This window comes from Lynx rufus, unplaced genomic scaffold (genome assembly GCF_022079265.1).
Source record: "Lynx rufus isolate CCGP_SWC_20201006 ecotype Redwood Valley unplaced genomic scaffold, mLynRuf1.p SCAF_28, whole genome shotgun sequence".
NCBI classification, from domain to species: domain Eukaryota; kingdom Metazoa; phylum Chordata; class Mammalia; order Carnivora; family Felidae; genus Lynx; species Lynx rufus.
Genome location: NW_025814843.1, coordinates 536,054 through 550,035, shown reverse-complemented (window position 1 = coordinate 550,035; position 13,982 = coordinate 536,054). Strand labels below are relative to the sequence as shown.

At 45.7% G+C, this 13,982-nt stretch overlaps 1 protein-coding gene across 2 annotated transcripts in view; it reads right to left on the bottom strand.

The window, feature by feature from the left end:
• USP22 (ubiquitin specific peptidase 22) overlaps positions 1 to 13,982 on the bottom strand; it is a 44,539-nt gene that overhangs the window by 19,584 nt on the left and 10,973 nt on the right. The window contains exons 2-3 of one of the 2 annotated variants that reach the window (XM_047089642.1): positions 6,947 to 7,079; positions 1,119 to 1,232 (exon numbers count right to left, since the gene is read on the bottom strand). In XM_047089642.1, the coding sequence (XP_046945598.1) occupies positions 1,119 to 1,232; positions 6,947 to 7,079 (247 nt within the window). The remainder of the gene's footprint in view (positions 1 to 1,118; positions 1,233 to 6,946; positions 7,080 to 13,982) is intronic. The other variant, XM_047089643.1, reaches the window with a different exon arrangement.

Here is a 13,982-nt window from a genome sequence, read left to right as displayed (position 1 = left end):
CCTTGTCAAAGAAATGGTATATTCAGACTTAGTGGCAATGTTACTAAATTTCTGAGAGGGAAAAGAGTAGGAAGTTGGTAAAGAGACTGTTCTTCAGAAACAATCCTGATCACTGAGAGCACCTGTTTCTATTGTTCTGCTCTCAAAATATGGGGTTGTTTTAAAAGCAGAGCAATTGGGGGCGCCTGGTTGTCTCTGTCAGTCAAGCGTCTGACTCTTGACTTCAGATCAGGTCATGATCTCCAGGTTTGTGAGACCGAGCCCCACATCGGGCTCTGCGCTGACAGTAGGGAGCCTGCTTAGGATGCTGTCTCTCTCTCTCTCTCTCTGCCCCTACCCCACTCACACTCATGCTCGCTCTTTCTCAAAAAAAAAAAAACGGCAGAGCAATTAAGGCCAAAAACTGTAAAACAGATATGTTCTCCTTGTGAGCAGTGATGGGAACCGTCACTAGTTGAGAACTGCTCACCAGCCACACGGGGTAAACTACACCTACTACCATTGAAACCTGTGAGCATCTGCCTAAAGAAAGAAAAACAAATCAAGGAACCAAAAAATACATCAATGAACAATAAAGAAAACCGCTGCATAATGTTTGTGTCCATCCCCGACAGCACCCCTTGAAGAGAGCGCGTGTGAGGCCAGGGAGGCGACAGCAACGGAGAACCCCACGCTGGTACCATAGCCACTGTGAGAGCAGAAAACATATACTGGTCTCTGCCCCAGGTTGCTGGCACAGAGCTCCCCAAACTCTGGTAACCTCCTAAGTGATAAGAGCGTGAGCATTAGGAGCAGCTTCTGTTCTAATGAGTTGACTCTCGGTGGGTTCCTGGAGGCGGCTGGTTGCCAGAAAGACCGAGCCTCGATGAGAAGCTTGGAAGGTTCAGCTCCCTCCCCACGCACCTGTCTGGCCAGTCACCTGACCTGCCTCTCGCCTACAGGAGGGAGTGAGCAAATCAGAACCCAACCTGCAAAAACCTAGCTGCGATCCTAGCTCTCTAACACTCACTTTCTCCCTAGATGTTGGTCTTTCTCTTGGGAAGTTCTGCCCTTCAGACACACGAGGGGATGCAGGACTAAGAGACAAATCAGGCACACAAATCTAGGCCAAACCAAACCTTGCATTTTCCAAGCCTTCCGCTGTTCCTCTTTGGCAATGATTTCCATGTCTTTGTCGTATATGTAGTCCTGACACAAAAAGCAGTAGATCCCTCCATACATGAGATCTATGGCTGCAAAGAGAATGGAGGGAAGAGATCAGAGTTAATTACAAATGTACAGGTAACGCTTAAGGTCACAAATGAAACCCCTAAGTGTTTTAGACATTTCACCGTTTATACCATTTCCTTACTCTTGAATCATAGAACCCACCTGTTGCAAAATGATTGGTCCCTCCCATTCAGACCTCTATCCCAAGCAGGTGAGGTGTATACTAAGCAGGTGTATTTTCCCCGGAAGCTCCTATGAAGGGCTGAGGAACCCAAGAGATGGGTCAACGTCCACATCTCACAAAGAACCTAACTCTCAAGTATCAGGACCTTCTGTCTTTTCTCTGAAAGAGTGGGGTTTTTTTATTTGTAAACACAGGGGAATTTTATTTATCTTGTAATGTTTATTTATATTTGAGAGAGTGAGAGAGACAGAGTGCCTGTGGGGAGGGGCAGAGAGAGAAGGAGACAGAATGAGAAGCAGGCTCCAGGCTCTGAGCTGTCAGCACAGAGCCCAACATGGGGCCTGAACTCACAAACTGTGAGATCATGACCTGAGCTGAAGCCAGGCGCTCAACCAAATGAGCCATCCAGGCACCCCGAAAGAGTGGGATTTAAAACAAGGGAAAACTTTCATGGAGTACGATCAGCTCCTAAGGATTCTCGGCCACCTGACACATAAAACCGTTTTACTATATCTAGAATTCCTACAGGATTACAAAAAGGAACACAACAGCTACCGGCCTACTCTCACTTCAAGGACAGCTATAAAATACGCTCGAACCAGAGAATCTTGACTTCCTGACCCACAGAGCTGACTGCTGCTCTCACTCATTTTCTCAACCACCTCATCTATAGAACCCGGCCCTTAGTTACCACATTAGAAAGTAAGATAAAGTCCTTTAAGCACCTGGAAGAAAGGTACTATCTCCACTCAACAGTTAAAAAGAATTTTTTTGGCTGAGATTCACCAAGATGTTTGAGAGGCAATGCAGCATGGAGGCAAGAGCTTTACAGATTTACAGAAACTAGTATTAATCCCAGCTCTGCCATGTACCTTTATGGACCTCTGATGAATTACTCCACTTCTCTGAGCCTCAGTTTCCCCTTTGGTATAATGGTGATAGTAACAGCACTAACACCTCATAGGTTTGTGTGGTAATTTTGTAACGTCACAGTACACCTAGTATATGGTAGTGTCTTCATAAATCACAGCTCTGATCACATTCCATGCCTTAAGTTACTATGACACAGATCGGTAATACTGTGGTGGATCTCTGAAGTCCTCTGTAGCAGGTGTACGAAGGCTCAGTTTAAGAATCACAATCTACCCCTCGCCCCTCCCCGCAAACTGACAAAATTCCTACAAATTCTTTGAAAGTCCCCATCAAAGCTCTGCGGACAGCTCGGTTCCTCCTCGGCACTTTGTATTCCTTGAATGGGGAAAGTTCCTGGTGTGGAGATACCAAAGCCAGAGACAGACTACAATGAGGTGGTACAGAAATTTTCAGGAATGTAGAGACATTCGATACAAAATATGCCAGGGGTGCCTGGGTGGCTCAGTCAGTTGAGATTCCGCCTCTTGATTTCAGCTCAGGTCATGATCTCATACTTCATGAGATCGACCCCATGTCAGGCTGCGCACAGACAGCATAGAGTCTGCTTGGGATTCTCTCCCCCTCTCTCTCCCCCACGTGCACGTGCTCTCTCAGTCTCAAAATAAATAAATAAACATAAACAAACAAATAAAGTGCCAAGCATGCAACCAACAGCCCAACTACCAGCCTGGGGAAGGCATTTAAACATTTCAACGTGTGTTCAACTCGTCCTAGACAAGCTCTTCTTCAAGGCACCTTTCCACACCCTTCCCACACCCTTCACTCACTGTGTAAGATGAATGAGGTCAGCTGGGGTGCCAAGACCACTCAGTGGGGGAAGAACAACCTTTTCAACAAATGGTGGTAGGATGACCAGAAATCCAAAAACAAAAGAATGAAGCTCAACCCTTACATCATATACAAAAATGAACTCCGAATGCATCAGCAACCTCAATAAAATGCTACAAGTATAAAACTAGTAGAAGAAAACATAGAGGCTAAGTCTTCATGACCTCAGATTTGGCAATGGACTCTTAGGTTTGACAACAAATACACAAGCAACTAAAGAAAAAAATAGGTAAGCTGGACTTCATCAAAACTAGACTTTCTACACCAATGGATGTTATTAAGAAAGTGAAAAGACAACCCACAGAATAGGAGAAAATATCTGCAAATCACGTCTCTGCTAAGGATTCACTATCCAGAAGATATATACATATATCTCCAAGGTGTGTGTGTGTGCGCGCGCGTGTGTATTTCCAAAAAATACACACACACACACACATCTCCGAAAGTACAACAAAGAGACAAACAGCTCAACCCAATTAAAAACATGAACAAGTGACTTGAATAGACAGTTCTCCAAAGAAGATATACGAAGGACCAAGAAGCACATGAAAAAATATTTACCATCACTGGTCATTAGGAAAATGCAAATCAAAGCCACAATTAGACACCACTTCACACCCATCATGGTGGCCAGAGTTATTAAAAAAAGAAAGAAAAGAAGTGTCGGTGAGCATGTGCAGAAACAGCAACACTCAGGCACTGCCGGCAGGAACGTAAAATGGTGCAGCCACTGTGGGCAAGTTTGGTGGCTCCACAAAAAAGTCAACACGGAAATATCATATGACACCGCTAATCCGCTCTAGCGAATCCGCTCTAGGTATACATCTTAAAAAAAGGTAAACGTATGTCCACATAGAAACTTACACATGGATGTTTATAACAGCCTTATCATAAGGGCCCAAAGGTGGAAACAACCCAAATATCCATTAATGGATACAAAGATAAGCAAAATATGGAAGGTCCACACAATGGGAGTGTTACTCAAACATACAACGCACGGACTACTGACACATGCTACGGCGTGGATCAGGCCTGGAAGCATGCTAAGAGAGAGAAGCTGGACACAAAGGGTCATATACCGTATAATTCCTGTTATGAAATATTCAGAATGGGCAAATCCAGAGAGACAAAAAGCAGATTAGCGAGTGCCAGGCGTTGGAGGGAGGAAAGAATTAGTTCCTGGAGGTGGGGTATTCTTCTGAGATGACGACGAGGTTGGAGAGTAGAGGGGTGGTGGTTGCACAACTGGTGAGTGACGAAAAGCCGCTGGATTGTACGCTTTCAAATGCTTCATTGTACATCATGTGAGTTTCACCTCAACATAAAATTTAAAAGCCCAAAGCAACACCTCCCATCAAGGTAGCTCCCCTGGAAAATTATTTCATAGTCAAGATGAGGGTACACTGGCTTCCTTGCGAATTCCCAAAGCCATCAGCTCACAGAAGCACCGTGCATGCACCATGCAAGGTCCTTTTTGTTTGGTCGCAGGGTAACCTCGAGAATGGAGGAAAAACACTGGCGATTCATAAGCGAACTGATATCCCACACCCACCAACACATGCTCTAACTCTTGAAAGACACACGCACACACAGAACAAAGCTAAAGGCATTACTTTTACACCTCTGTGGCTCATACAGACAAAATCTAAGTACCCTTGGACTCAGCACAAAACCAGACCTGCATGAAACTAGAAGGTACGAACACAGAGCAGCTCCAAGTCTGTCACCTTACCCTGCTGTACCCGCCCCACAGCTGGCTGGAATATTCCAACACCCAGTTTGGGACACCAACCCGTACAGTGGAAGCATACCAGCAAAGCTGAGTGACGACCCCGAAAGAGGGGAAGTTCTCTTCCCTGAAGTGCGTATTTATCACACTGCATTAAGGCAACCTGATAGGGCAGGACCTCAGGCTGCTGTCAGACCCTCCTCGTCCCATGCCACACTCGCCCGTCCCTCCACAAGACCTTCGACAATGGCCTTACTCTACCAATACTCTGTTTTTAAGTGCATCGTCCACAATATTCAGACAAGACTCAGTTTAGGCCTCCGTGCTACTCCAACTAAAACCTGGATGCCTGATGAGAACTTCAGGTCTCAACATCGTACTACCACATATCCCCTGGGAGGCAGAAGAAGCGGACCACCAGAAAGTCGAGGCCCCTCACTCCCCATACCACTGCTCAATCACTTTGCCCTTGAACATCCTGCGAAATACTCTGTATGAAAGGACACCAGAATATCGCCAGCCTAGAAGTTGCTCTGGAGATAACGGGCGGGAGCAGCAGTGCGACCTCCTAAGTGGGGGAAACAGAGACCAAACCGCCAGGCAGGACCGGGGCTGCCCATCCCCGTTCTTCTCCTCCAGCACTTTGCCGCTTCGGCCTCGCTCTCCTGTGCCCGCCGCCCTCCTGTCCACCTGGACACAGAAACTAATTCTAGCTTTTGGTTAAACACATACACGTGCAATCTCCAGTACGTTCACGGACTCAAACGCATCTTTCTCCGATTTCAAGGTTTTGTTTCTGAAAGCAAGCCTTCTAAAACTTACTCATTCCAGCAGAAGTAGAGAACGAGTGTATCAATCAGGTTAAAAATGGACGCATTTCTGAAGTGATTTTTGTAGACGATTCTGCGTAACAATGTAATTCTTCAGATAGCTTTTTCAAGTGCAAATATACTTCCAATTCTCCATAACCCTCTAACCACATGGAATCACAGCCCGGGCATAACAGCAGAGCCGCCTAAATGGGGCTGGTCGGAGAACAGCATACTCCTCATTTGTACCGGTAAAAGCAAAGATCTACAGTAAGTGAGTACTACAGAGTTTGATCACATCCACATGGTCCTGACCCGTGTCTTTTGCCTCTGGTTACTCAATGTAAGAAGAGATCACGAACTACCTTGTTCCTCTGTGGACAGAGCTCATGACAGCACTATTAGGTCCATTAGTTCTCCTTCCAAAAAGGCCAACGAGCTCAATGTCACAACCTGAACCCCTAGCTCCAAGCACCCTTTTCACTCAGGCTCACTCTAAGTTGTTAGTTACAAGTAAGTCCAGCAAAGAGGACTGAGTCCTTACATTCCATTTCTACTACCTAAAAAGGCCTAAAAACACCTTTAACTGGCAATGCCGAGCCGCCGTGAAGTAATAGCTCTTTGGCCTGGACCTCGTGAAAGTGACTTTCTTAAGGCCAGCCGAAGAGCCTCCCCATCACTCAAGAGAAAACATCACACATACTAAAGGAGAGAGACACTTAACGAACACGGTCAGAAAAGAAAGCCAAGAGCAAAACTCCGCTTCGTGTAATTTCCAGAATGTGCGACAGCTTGAACCTGCAACTACACGAAACAATTGATCCTGATGCCACGGTGCCGTCAGCCTTTTCGTGACTCTGTATTATCGAGAACCATGAAAATCCACCATAGGAAGCAATAAAAATCACTCAACTCCACGCTGGCGTTAATAACTAACATTGCAGGGCTCCTGTTTGGCTCAATCGGTTAGGAGTCTGACTCCTGATCTCAGCTCAGGTCACCATCTCACGGCTGGCGGGTTCGCGCCCCACTTCGGGCTCTGTGCTGATGGCACAGATATTAACATCCACTCGAGAGCCCCAAGGCCAGCTGGGTGCATAAGCCTGTTGAGTTCATCTGTTCATCAACTCGCCCCTGGAGTTGCACGAGGACTTCAGACAGGGCCCCGGATGAGCTGGGAGCCACGACTCAGGGAACAGCAGGCCGGGTAGTGGCCGTCCCCACACCAGGGACACTCATCAGAAGGCGCCTTACCCAGGTTGTGCCGCTTGGACTTCGCATGCTCGTGAATATGTTTCTTTGTGAAACAGCCAAAGAAGACGCAGTGCAGGCAGGAGTGGAGCCTGTTCAGGTGGACACCACAGACGTGACACACACACGACTTTGCCTGAAATCGAGAGAAGAGAATCAGGAGCCAGTGCATGGCACGACGGGCCTTCTTACCAAGAAAGCGGTCGAGCAAAGTGACCCGTGTGGGGAAAGGAGATCACAGCATACCCTGTACGACCTGAGAGACCCTCCGTTAACCCTTTCAACTGCCCCAGAATGTACATTAGCTCATTTAGCTCAAAACTAGGTCCATGTAAAAAACCTCAGCCCAGGGGCGCCTGGGTGGCTCATTCGGTTCAGCATCTGACTTCACTTTGGGTCATGATCTCGAGAGGGGCAGGTTCGAGCCCCACGTCGGGCTCTGTGCTGACAGCTCAGAGCCTGGAGCCTGTTTCCGATTCTGTCTCCCTCTCTCTCTGTTCCCTCTGCCACTCGTGCCCTGTCTCTCAAAAATAAATAAATGTTATGGGGCGCCCGGGTGGCTCAGTTGGTTACAACATAGAACTTCGGCTCAGGTCATGATCTCGCGGTTTGTGGGTTCGAGCCCCGCGCTGGGCTCTGGGCTGACAGCTCGGAGCCTGGAGCCTGCTTTGGATTCTGTGTCTCCCTCCTCTCTGCCTTTTCCCTGCTTGTGCTCTGTCTCTATCTCTCAAAAATAAATAAATGTTTAAAAAAAAAAAAAAGCTCATTTACCACGTAAAGCTTGAGGAGCCATCAAAGTCTTCGTGTTCTCCTCCTGAGTCCCGACAGGGCACCCCAACCCTCTCAGCTCCTGTCCCCACCCCAGCCCGGCGGCTCCAAGCCTAGTCACCCTTACATGGATGTCACTGCGCGTTTGATATTCCAGGTCACAAGACCACAGCAAAGTTAGAAGCAATCAACCAACCAACACACAGGGACGTTGAGTCAAAGCGATACAGAAGAAGAAGAAAAAGAAACAGTTTGTTGCCAAGAACTAGACCACAGAAACCTAAAACTCTAATCTCAGCAACTGCGAGTCGTTAGGATTCTCATGCACCCAACCATCCAAGAACGCCACTGCTTTCTCGCACAATATGACAACCACACCGTAGTCACTATAAACTCCCTGCAGATTATCAAATTCAATTTCCAACCTCCGACACGGCAGCACGGAATACAATTCTCTTCTGTTCTGACAGGTGGGCGGGAAGCAGGGAGACGGAGGAAAGCGGAAAATGAACAGGGTCCGGGGAAGGGAAGGTTACAACAGAAAGGGCTGCCCGCACAAGCAATCCGTACTACCCGCCACGTGCACTCTAGACCCTGGTGCCGGGGGTTTCAGAGGACTTAACCTCATTCAGTCCTCACAACCCTCCCACCCCCCAACCCACCCCGGGCGGGGGAAAGGCTTTAGGCTCTTCCGACACCCGAAGAAAGCTATTGTATATGCTTGTGACCATGGGGGTGGGGGACACAGGGAGAACGTGGAATGGGACGCGCCTACCCCAGCAGCCCCCTCACCCTGGAGGCAGCCTACTCCTAAGCTTCACTCTGCACACACAAGAAGAAGGCAAGTGCCAAGCCCAGGGGTGACAGGCTGTGCCTTCACCTAGAACAGAGGGTGTGGAGGGAGGAGAGGGTCTGGGACTAGGCTCAAACCACATTTACTATAAAACATGAACCACAGTTTTTACTTAGATGGAAGCTGCCTTATGGGCAGGGAGGGTGCACGGATGAACTCCTTGAAGACAACAGAGCCTAGCGCCTGAAGCCTGAGGTCGGAAGACAAATTAGGTGAGCCAGAACCACGCTGTGGCCGAATCGCAGACGTTTCTGCACGTCAGGTTCTCCGAATGCCCACCCAGCCGGGAGCTGGGAAGAGGTCCAGATCCTGCCCAGGAACACAGGATGGAGCAAGGCCCGAGGGGCATCCCGAGGACCACAGACCCACACCACTCTCAGGGTGCCAAGGCTGATCCATCACCTTTCAGCTGCTGGTGGTTTTATCTCTGGGCCCAAATTTAAACCTGATCGTTAAGGGGCGCCTGGATGGCTCAACTGGCTAAGCGTCTGACTTTGGCTCAGGTCAAGATCTCGAAGTTCGCAAGTTCGAGCCCCGTAACAGCTGAGTCTGCAGCCTTCTGACTCTGTGTCTCCCTCTCTCTCTCCCCTTCCGCATTCACACTCAGTATCTCTCAAAAACAAACATTAAAAAATAAATAAATAAATAAACCTGATCATTAAAACCGTATTTCTTCTTGGGGAAACAATTACTCTCAACGGTCAGTACTTATGTTTGTTGATACAAAGAAGCTACCTCTGAGAACCCCGTAAGGTTCGCCCCCAATGCAGGACTTCCCAGTAACACCACCACGGACACGTGGGGCCTGGTAACTCTTTGCGTGTGTGCGGGAGGGTGTGGGCTGTTTCCTGGGCACCACGGGATGGCCAGCAGCATCTCTGACCTCTGCCCACAAGATCACAGGTGGCACCCTCCTGCCGGCTGAGAGCCACCAGTCTAAAGCAAGGCCACAGGAGGCTGCGGTTTGTGTGGAAGACTTTTCTGAAGTGCTGTAGTAATACAGTTAGTAGTTGTATCATCTATTCTTCCAGTGACAAATCGAAGAGATTAATTCACTGTGACTGCTTTCAGGAATACAGAGAACGTTTTTAAATTACATATACAATTATATTTGATGTAAACAAATCATATAGGTATCAAGGAAAATTCCCCGTTAGTTGTAAATACTATAAAACAACAGATTCCTGGAGATTCTTAGTTACCACCACAAGCTAGAATCTGTTTGCCATTCACTACAATTACAGATAGAAAGAATAGGAAAGATTAAGAGGTATCCTTTATTTTTACCACTCAGGATATTTTAAAGGCATTATCATGATTTTAAAAAATTCCTCTAAGAACTTGAAACAGTAAATCCAATTCTATAGAACAAGAAAATTCTACAGTAGCATTGCCCTGAAAACATAAGCTTATCTGAATAAGTACATAACTATCACACTTAATAATTTTCCCTTAAAACACACAAAAAGGTTGTTTTGGGTTTTTTAACGTTTATTATTGAGACAGAGCATGAGGATGGGAGGGGCAGACAGAGGAGGAGACACAGAATCCTAAGCAGGCTCCAGGCTCCCAGCTGTCAGCACACAGCCCGATGGCAGGGCTCGAACTCACATACCGCGAGATCATGAGCTGATGAGATTCGAGCTGGCAGGGCTCGAACTCACATACCGCGAGATCATGAGCTGAGCCAAAGTCAGACACTCAACCGACTGAGCCACCCAGGCGCCCCTACACACAAACAGTTTTTAAAACAGATAAAAATTAAACTCTGAATTTTAAATGTAAAAATATGCCACCTGTTCTTTTGCAGAATTTCATGAAAGAAAAATCTGCCTAAAGAAAAAGATCTTAGCTGCACAAAAAGAAACTAGCAATTACAAAGAAGCAGATCAGCTCCAGCTAAAAACACAGAAGGGGCGCCTGGGTGGCTCAGTCGGTTAAGCTTCTGACTTCAGCTCAGGTCACTATCTCGTGGCGTGTGGGTTCAAGTCCCGTTTGGGTTTAGTGCTGACAGCTCAGAACCTGGAGCCTGCTTCAGATTCTCAATCTCTCTCTCTATCTCTCTCTGTGCCCTTCCCTGCTTGTGGTCTCTCTCTCTCAAAAACAAAACAAAACAAAACAAAACCCACAAGTAAATAAACATTTAAGCACACAGAAATTTATCATGTCCTGATATTATCAGGTCAGGGAAAGAAAGCCTAAAATATAAATAAATACACACACATATTCAATATTCAGCTAAATCTCTGCATTTAAATAAAGTTCATGCTCAATACTTTTTTTTTTTAAGTTTTATTTATTTTGAGAGAGAAAGTGTGTGCATGAATGGGGGAGGGGCAGAGGGAGGGAGGGAGGGAGCGGGAGAGAGAGAGGGAGAGACAGAGAGAGAGAGAATCCCAAGCGGGCTCTGCGCTGTCAGCACCAACTAAGCCACTCAGGTTCCCTGCCCCCTCTCCCCCCCCCGCCACTCAATACTCCTTTTAAGGCAGCAAATCAGATTTTATTACATGGTGCACCCCTGACATGTTCACCACTGATGTATGTCACAAATCTATTATCCATAAACACGAATGACTTTGCCACACACCCTGGCCATGAACAATTCTTGAACTGGCATTTGAACATAAATGGACACCTTTTATAAGCCACTGACTCTAACACCAAGGGGGTCAAGTGAGAAAGAATGGGAGCCAGCTTGAGGAATTCCCACTAGGCAATTCTGGTACAATTTGAACATAAAAATGAATACGAATGGATTACAGTGCACCTGGGTAGCTCAGTCAAACAACGGACTCTTGATCTAGGCTCAGTTCATGATCTCAGTTTGTGAGATCGAGCCCTACACAGGGGTCTGTGTGAACAGGGTGGAGCCTGCTTGAGATTCTCTCCCTCCCTCTCTCTCAAAATAAATACTTGAAGAAAAAAAATGGATTATACACTGAATAAGAAAGAATCCCCAAGTCCATTCTGATATTACTACATACACACACACACACACACACACACACACACAGTCTTAACAGACTTGTTCACAGGAGAACTCCCAACTAATCAATGTAGTAGGAAGGACAAAGATACAAATGCAGAATCTTCACTTTATAATCATCACGGTAATAATGGGTTCAGGCAAGAATCAGCCATGGATGCTAAAACCACAGGGTAGAAAAATACTGGGTCACTCACAATAGTTAGAAAGAAGAAGAAAGAGCCCAAATGTTCATTAAAGGATGAATGCATACACAAAATATTACATATACACAACGGAGTATTATTTGGCCATAAAAAAGAATGAAGTTCTGATACCTGCTACAACATGGATGAACCTTGAAAACATAATGCGAAGTGAGAGAAGCCAGACACAAAAGGACACATATTGTGTGATTCCATTAATATAGAATGCTCAAAAGAGGTAAATCCAAAAAGACAGAACAGACATTAGAGGCGGCCAGGGGCTGGGGAGAGAGAGAGAGAATGGGGAGCAGATGAAAGTGATTTGAAAGTTGGTAGAGATAGGATGATGACTGTACAACATTATGAATACATTGAATTGTTCATTTTATTTTTTATTTTCAAATTTTCAATTTTATTTTACTTATTTACTTATTTTTTATTTTAAAGAGAGAGAGAGAGAGCGCACGCGCGCGCACAAGCAGGGGAGAGAGAATCCCAAGCAGGTGCCATGCTCAGCGTGGAGCCCAATGCAGGGGTCAATCCCGTGACCTGAGCTGAAATCAGGAATCAGACACTCAACTGAATGAGTCACCCAGGCGCCCCATGAATAGTTCATTCTAAAGTGGTTATTTTTTAAGTTATGTGAATTTCAACTCAATTTTAAAAAGATACACTGTATACACTGTATGTTAGCCAACTTGACAAATTGTATTTTTTATTTTTTTATTAAAAAAAATTTTTTTTAATGTTTATCTTTATTTTTGAGACAGAGAGACACAGAGCATGAGCAGGGGAGAGGCAGAGAGAGAGGGAGACACTGAATCAGAAGCAGGCTCCAGGCTCTGAGCTGTCAGCACAGAGCCCGATGCCGGGCTCGAACTCGTCAACTGTGAGATCATGACCTGAGCCGAAGTTGGACGCTCAACCGACTGAGCCACCCAGGCACCCTGACAAATTATGTTTTAAAAAATACACTAAATGACTTACATATCCGTGTGTGCATGCCCGAGTACACATGTGGATGTGTGAACATATGTCTGTATATAAGTGTACTGGGGCACTAGATATTTAATTTCAAAGTATCACCCCAGAGATCACTTCTGTTAATTGAAAAGGCAAAAGAGAACTCTGGCCAACAAACACCACCTCATTCAAACCCTAACATTCCCCAAAACAAACAACTGCTGAATCTAGATAGATGTGTATGATACTCATTTTAGTATTCTTGCCATTTCTGTAGGTTTCATATTATATAAAATAAATCAAGGGAAAACAACCATTAAATAATACATACCTTAAGACTCAATTAATTCCAGTCCTAAGTTTAGGTATAAGAGAAATGGGAACTTACACATGACAGAAATACTGTATCAAGGACACCAAAAGCCACATAAAAGAGTATCATAATGGTAATACCCCAAATGTGAAAATAATAAAATATTCATCTGTAGCAAGAAGAATAAGCTGTAGTAGGGCCACTGAGTGGGTACCAGAGCAACGAAAAGGAATTCACAGTACATCCAGCAAGGGATGACCTCACAACAGAGCACGGAGGCGGCTGGCCACAGAAAATTACATACTGCCGGCTACCGTCATACAAAGTCCTAAAGCCAGCAGAGGTAATTTCACGGTCACGCGTGGGTGGATAGCAGATTCTCCTGAGGGAGGAGGGTTGGGACCAGGAAGGGGATCAAAGGGGACACCTGGAGCGTTGGGTGTCAACTCTCCTCTGTGTGGCCAGGACATGAACATGTTCACTTCACAGAAATTCACCAAGGAGTATGCTTCTTCTAGAGGAGAAATAAAAAGGGGCCCTGGGTGGCTCAGTTGGTTGAGCGTCCAACTTCGGCTCAGGTCATCATCTTATGGCTTATGAGTTCGAGCCCCGCACCGGGCTCTGTGCTGATGGTTCAGAGCCTGGAGTCTGCTTCGGATTCTGTGTGTGTCTCTCTCTCTCAAGAATAAATAAAAAACATTAATATAATAAAAAAATTAAAATTAATAGGAATAAAAACCCATAATACAAAATAATAAACAGAGATAATGTATATGGTTAAGCTGAGAAACACAAACCAAATATTATGAAATTTACAAGGAGAACCACATCAGGTGAGTGAACACTGGGGAAGTCAGAAAGGTCTGTATACAAGAGCAGAAAGCTCAATTCTATGGAATTCTATAGAACAAGTGTTTCTTACAAGGGGTGTGAACTCAATTCATATGGAGTCAAGAGAATTAACTCAAAAT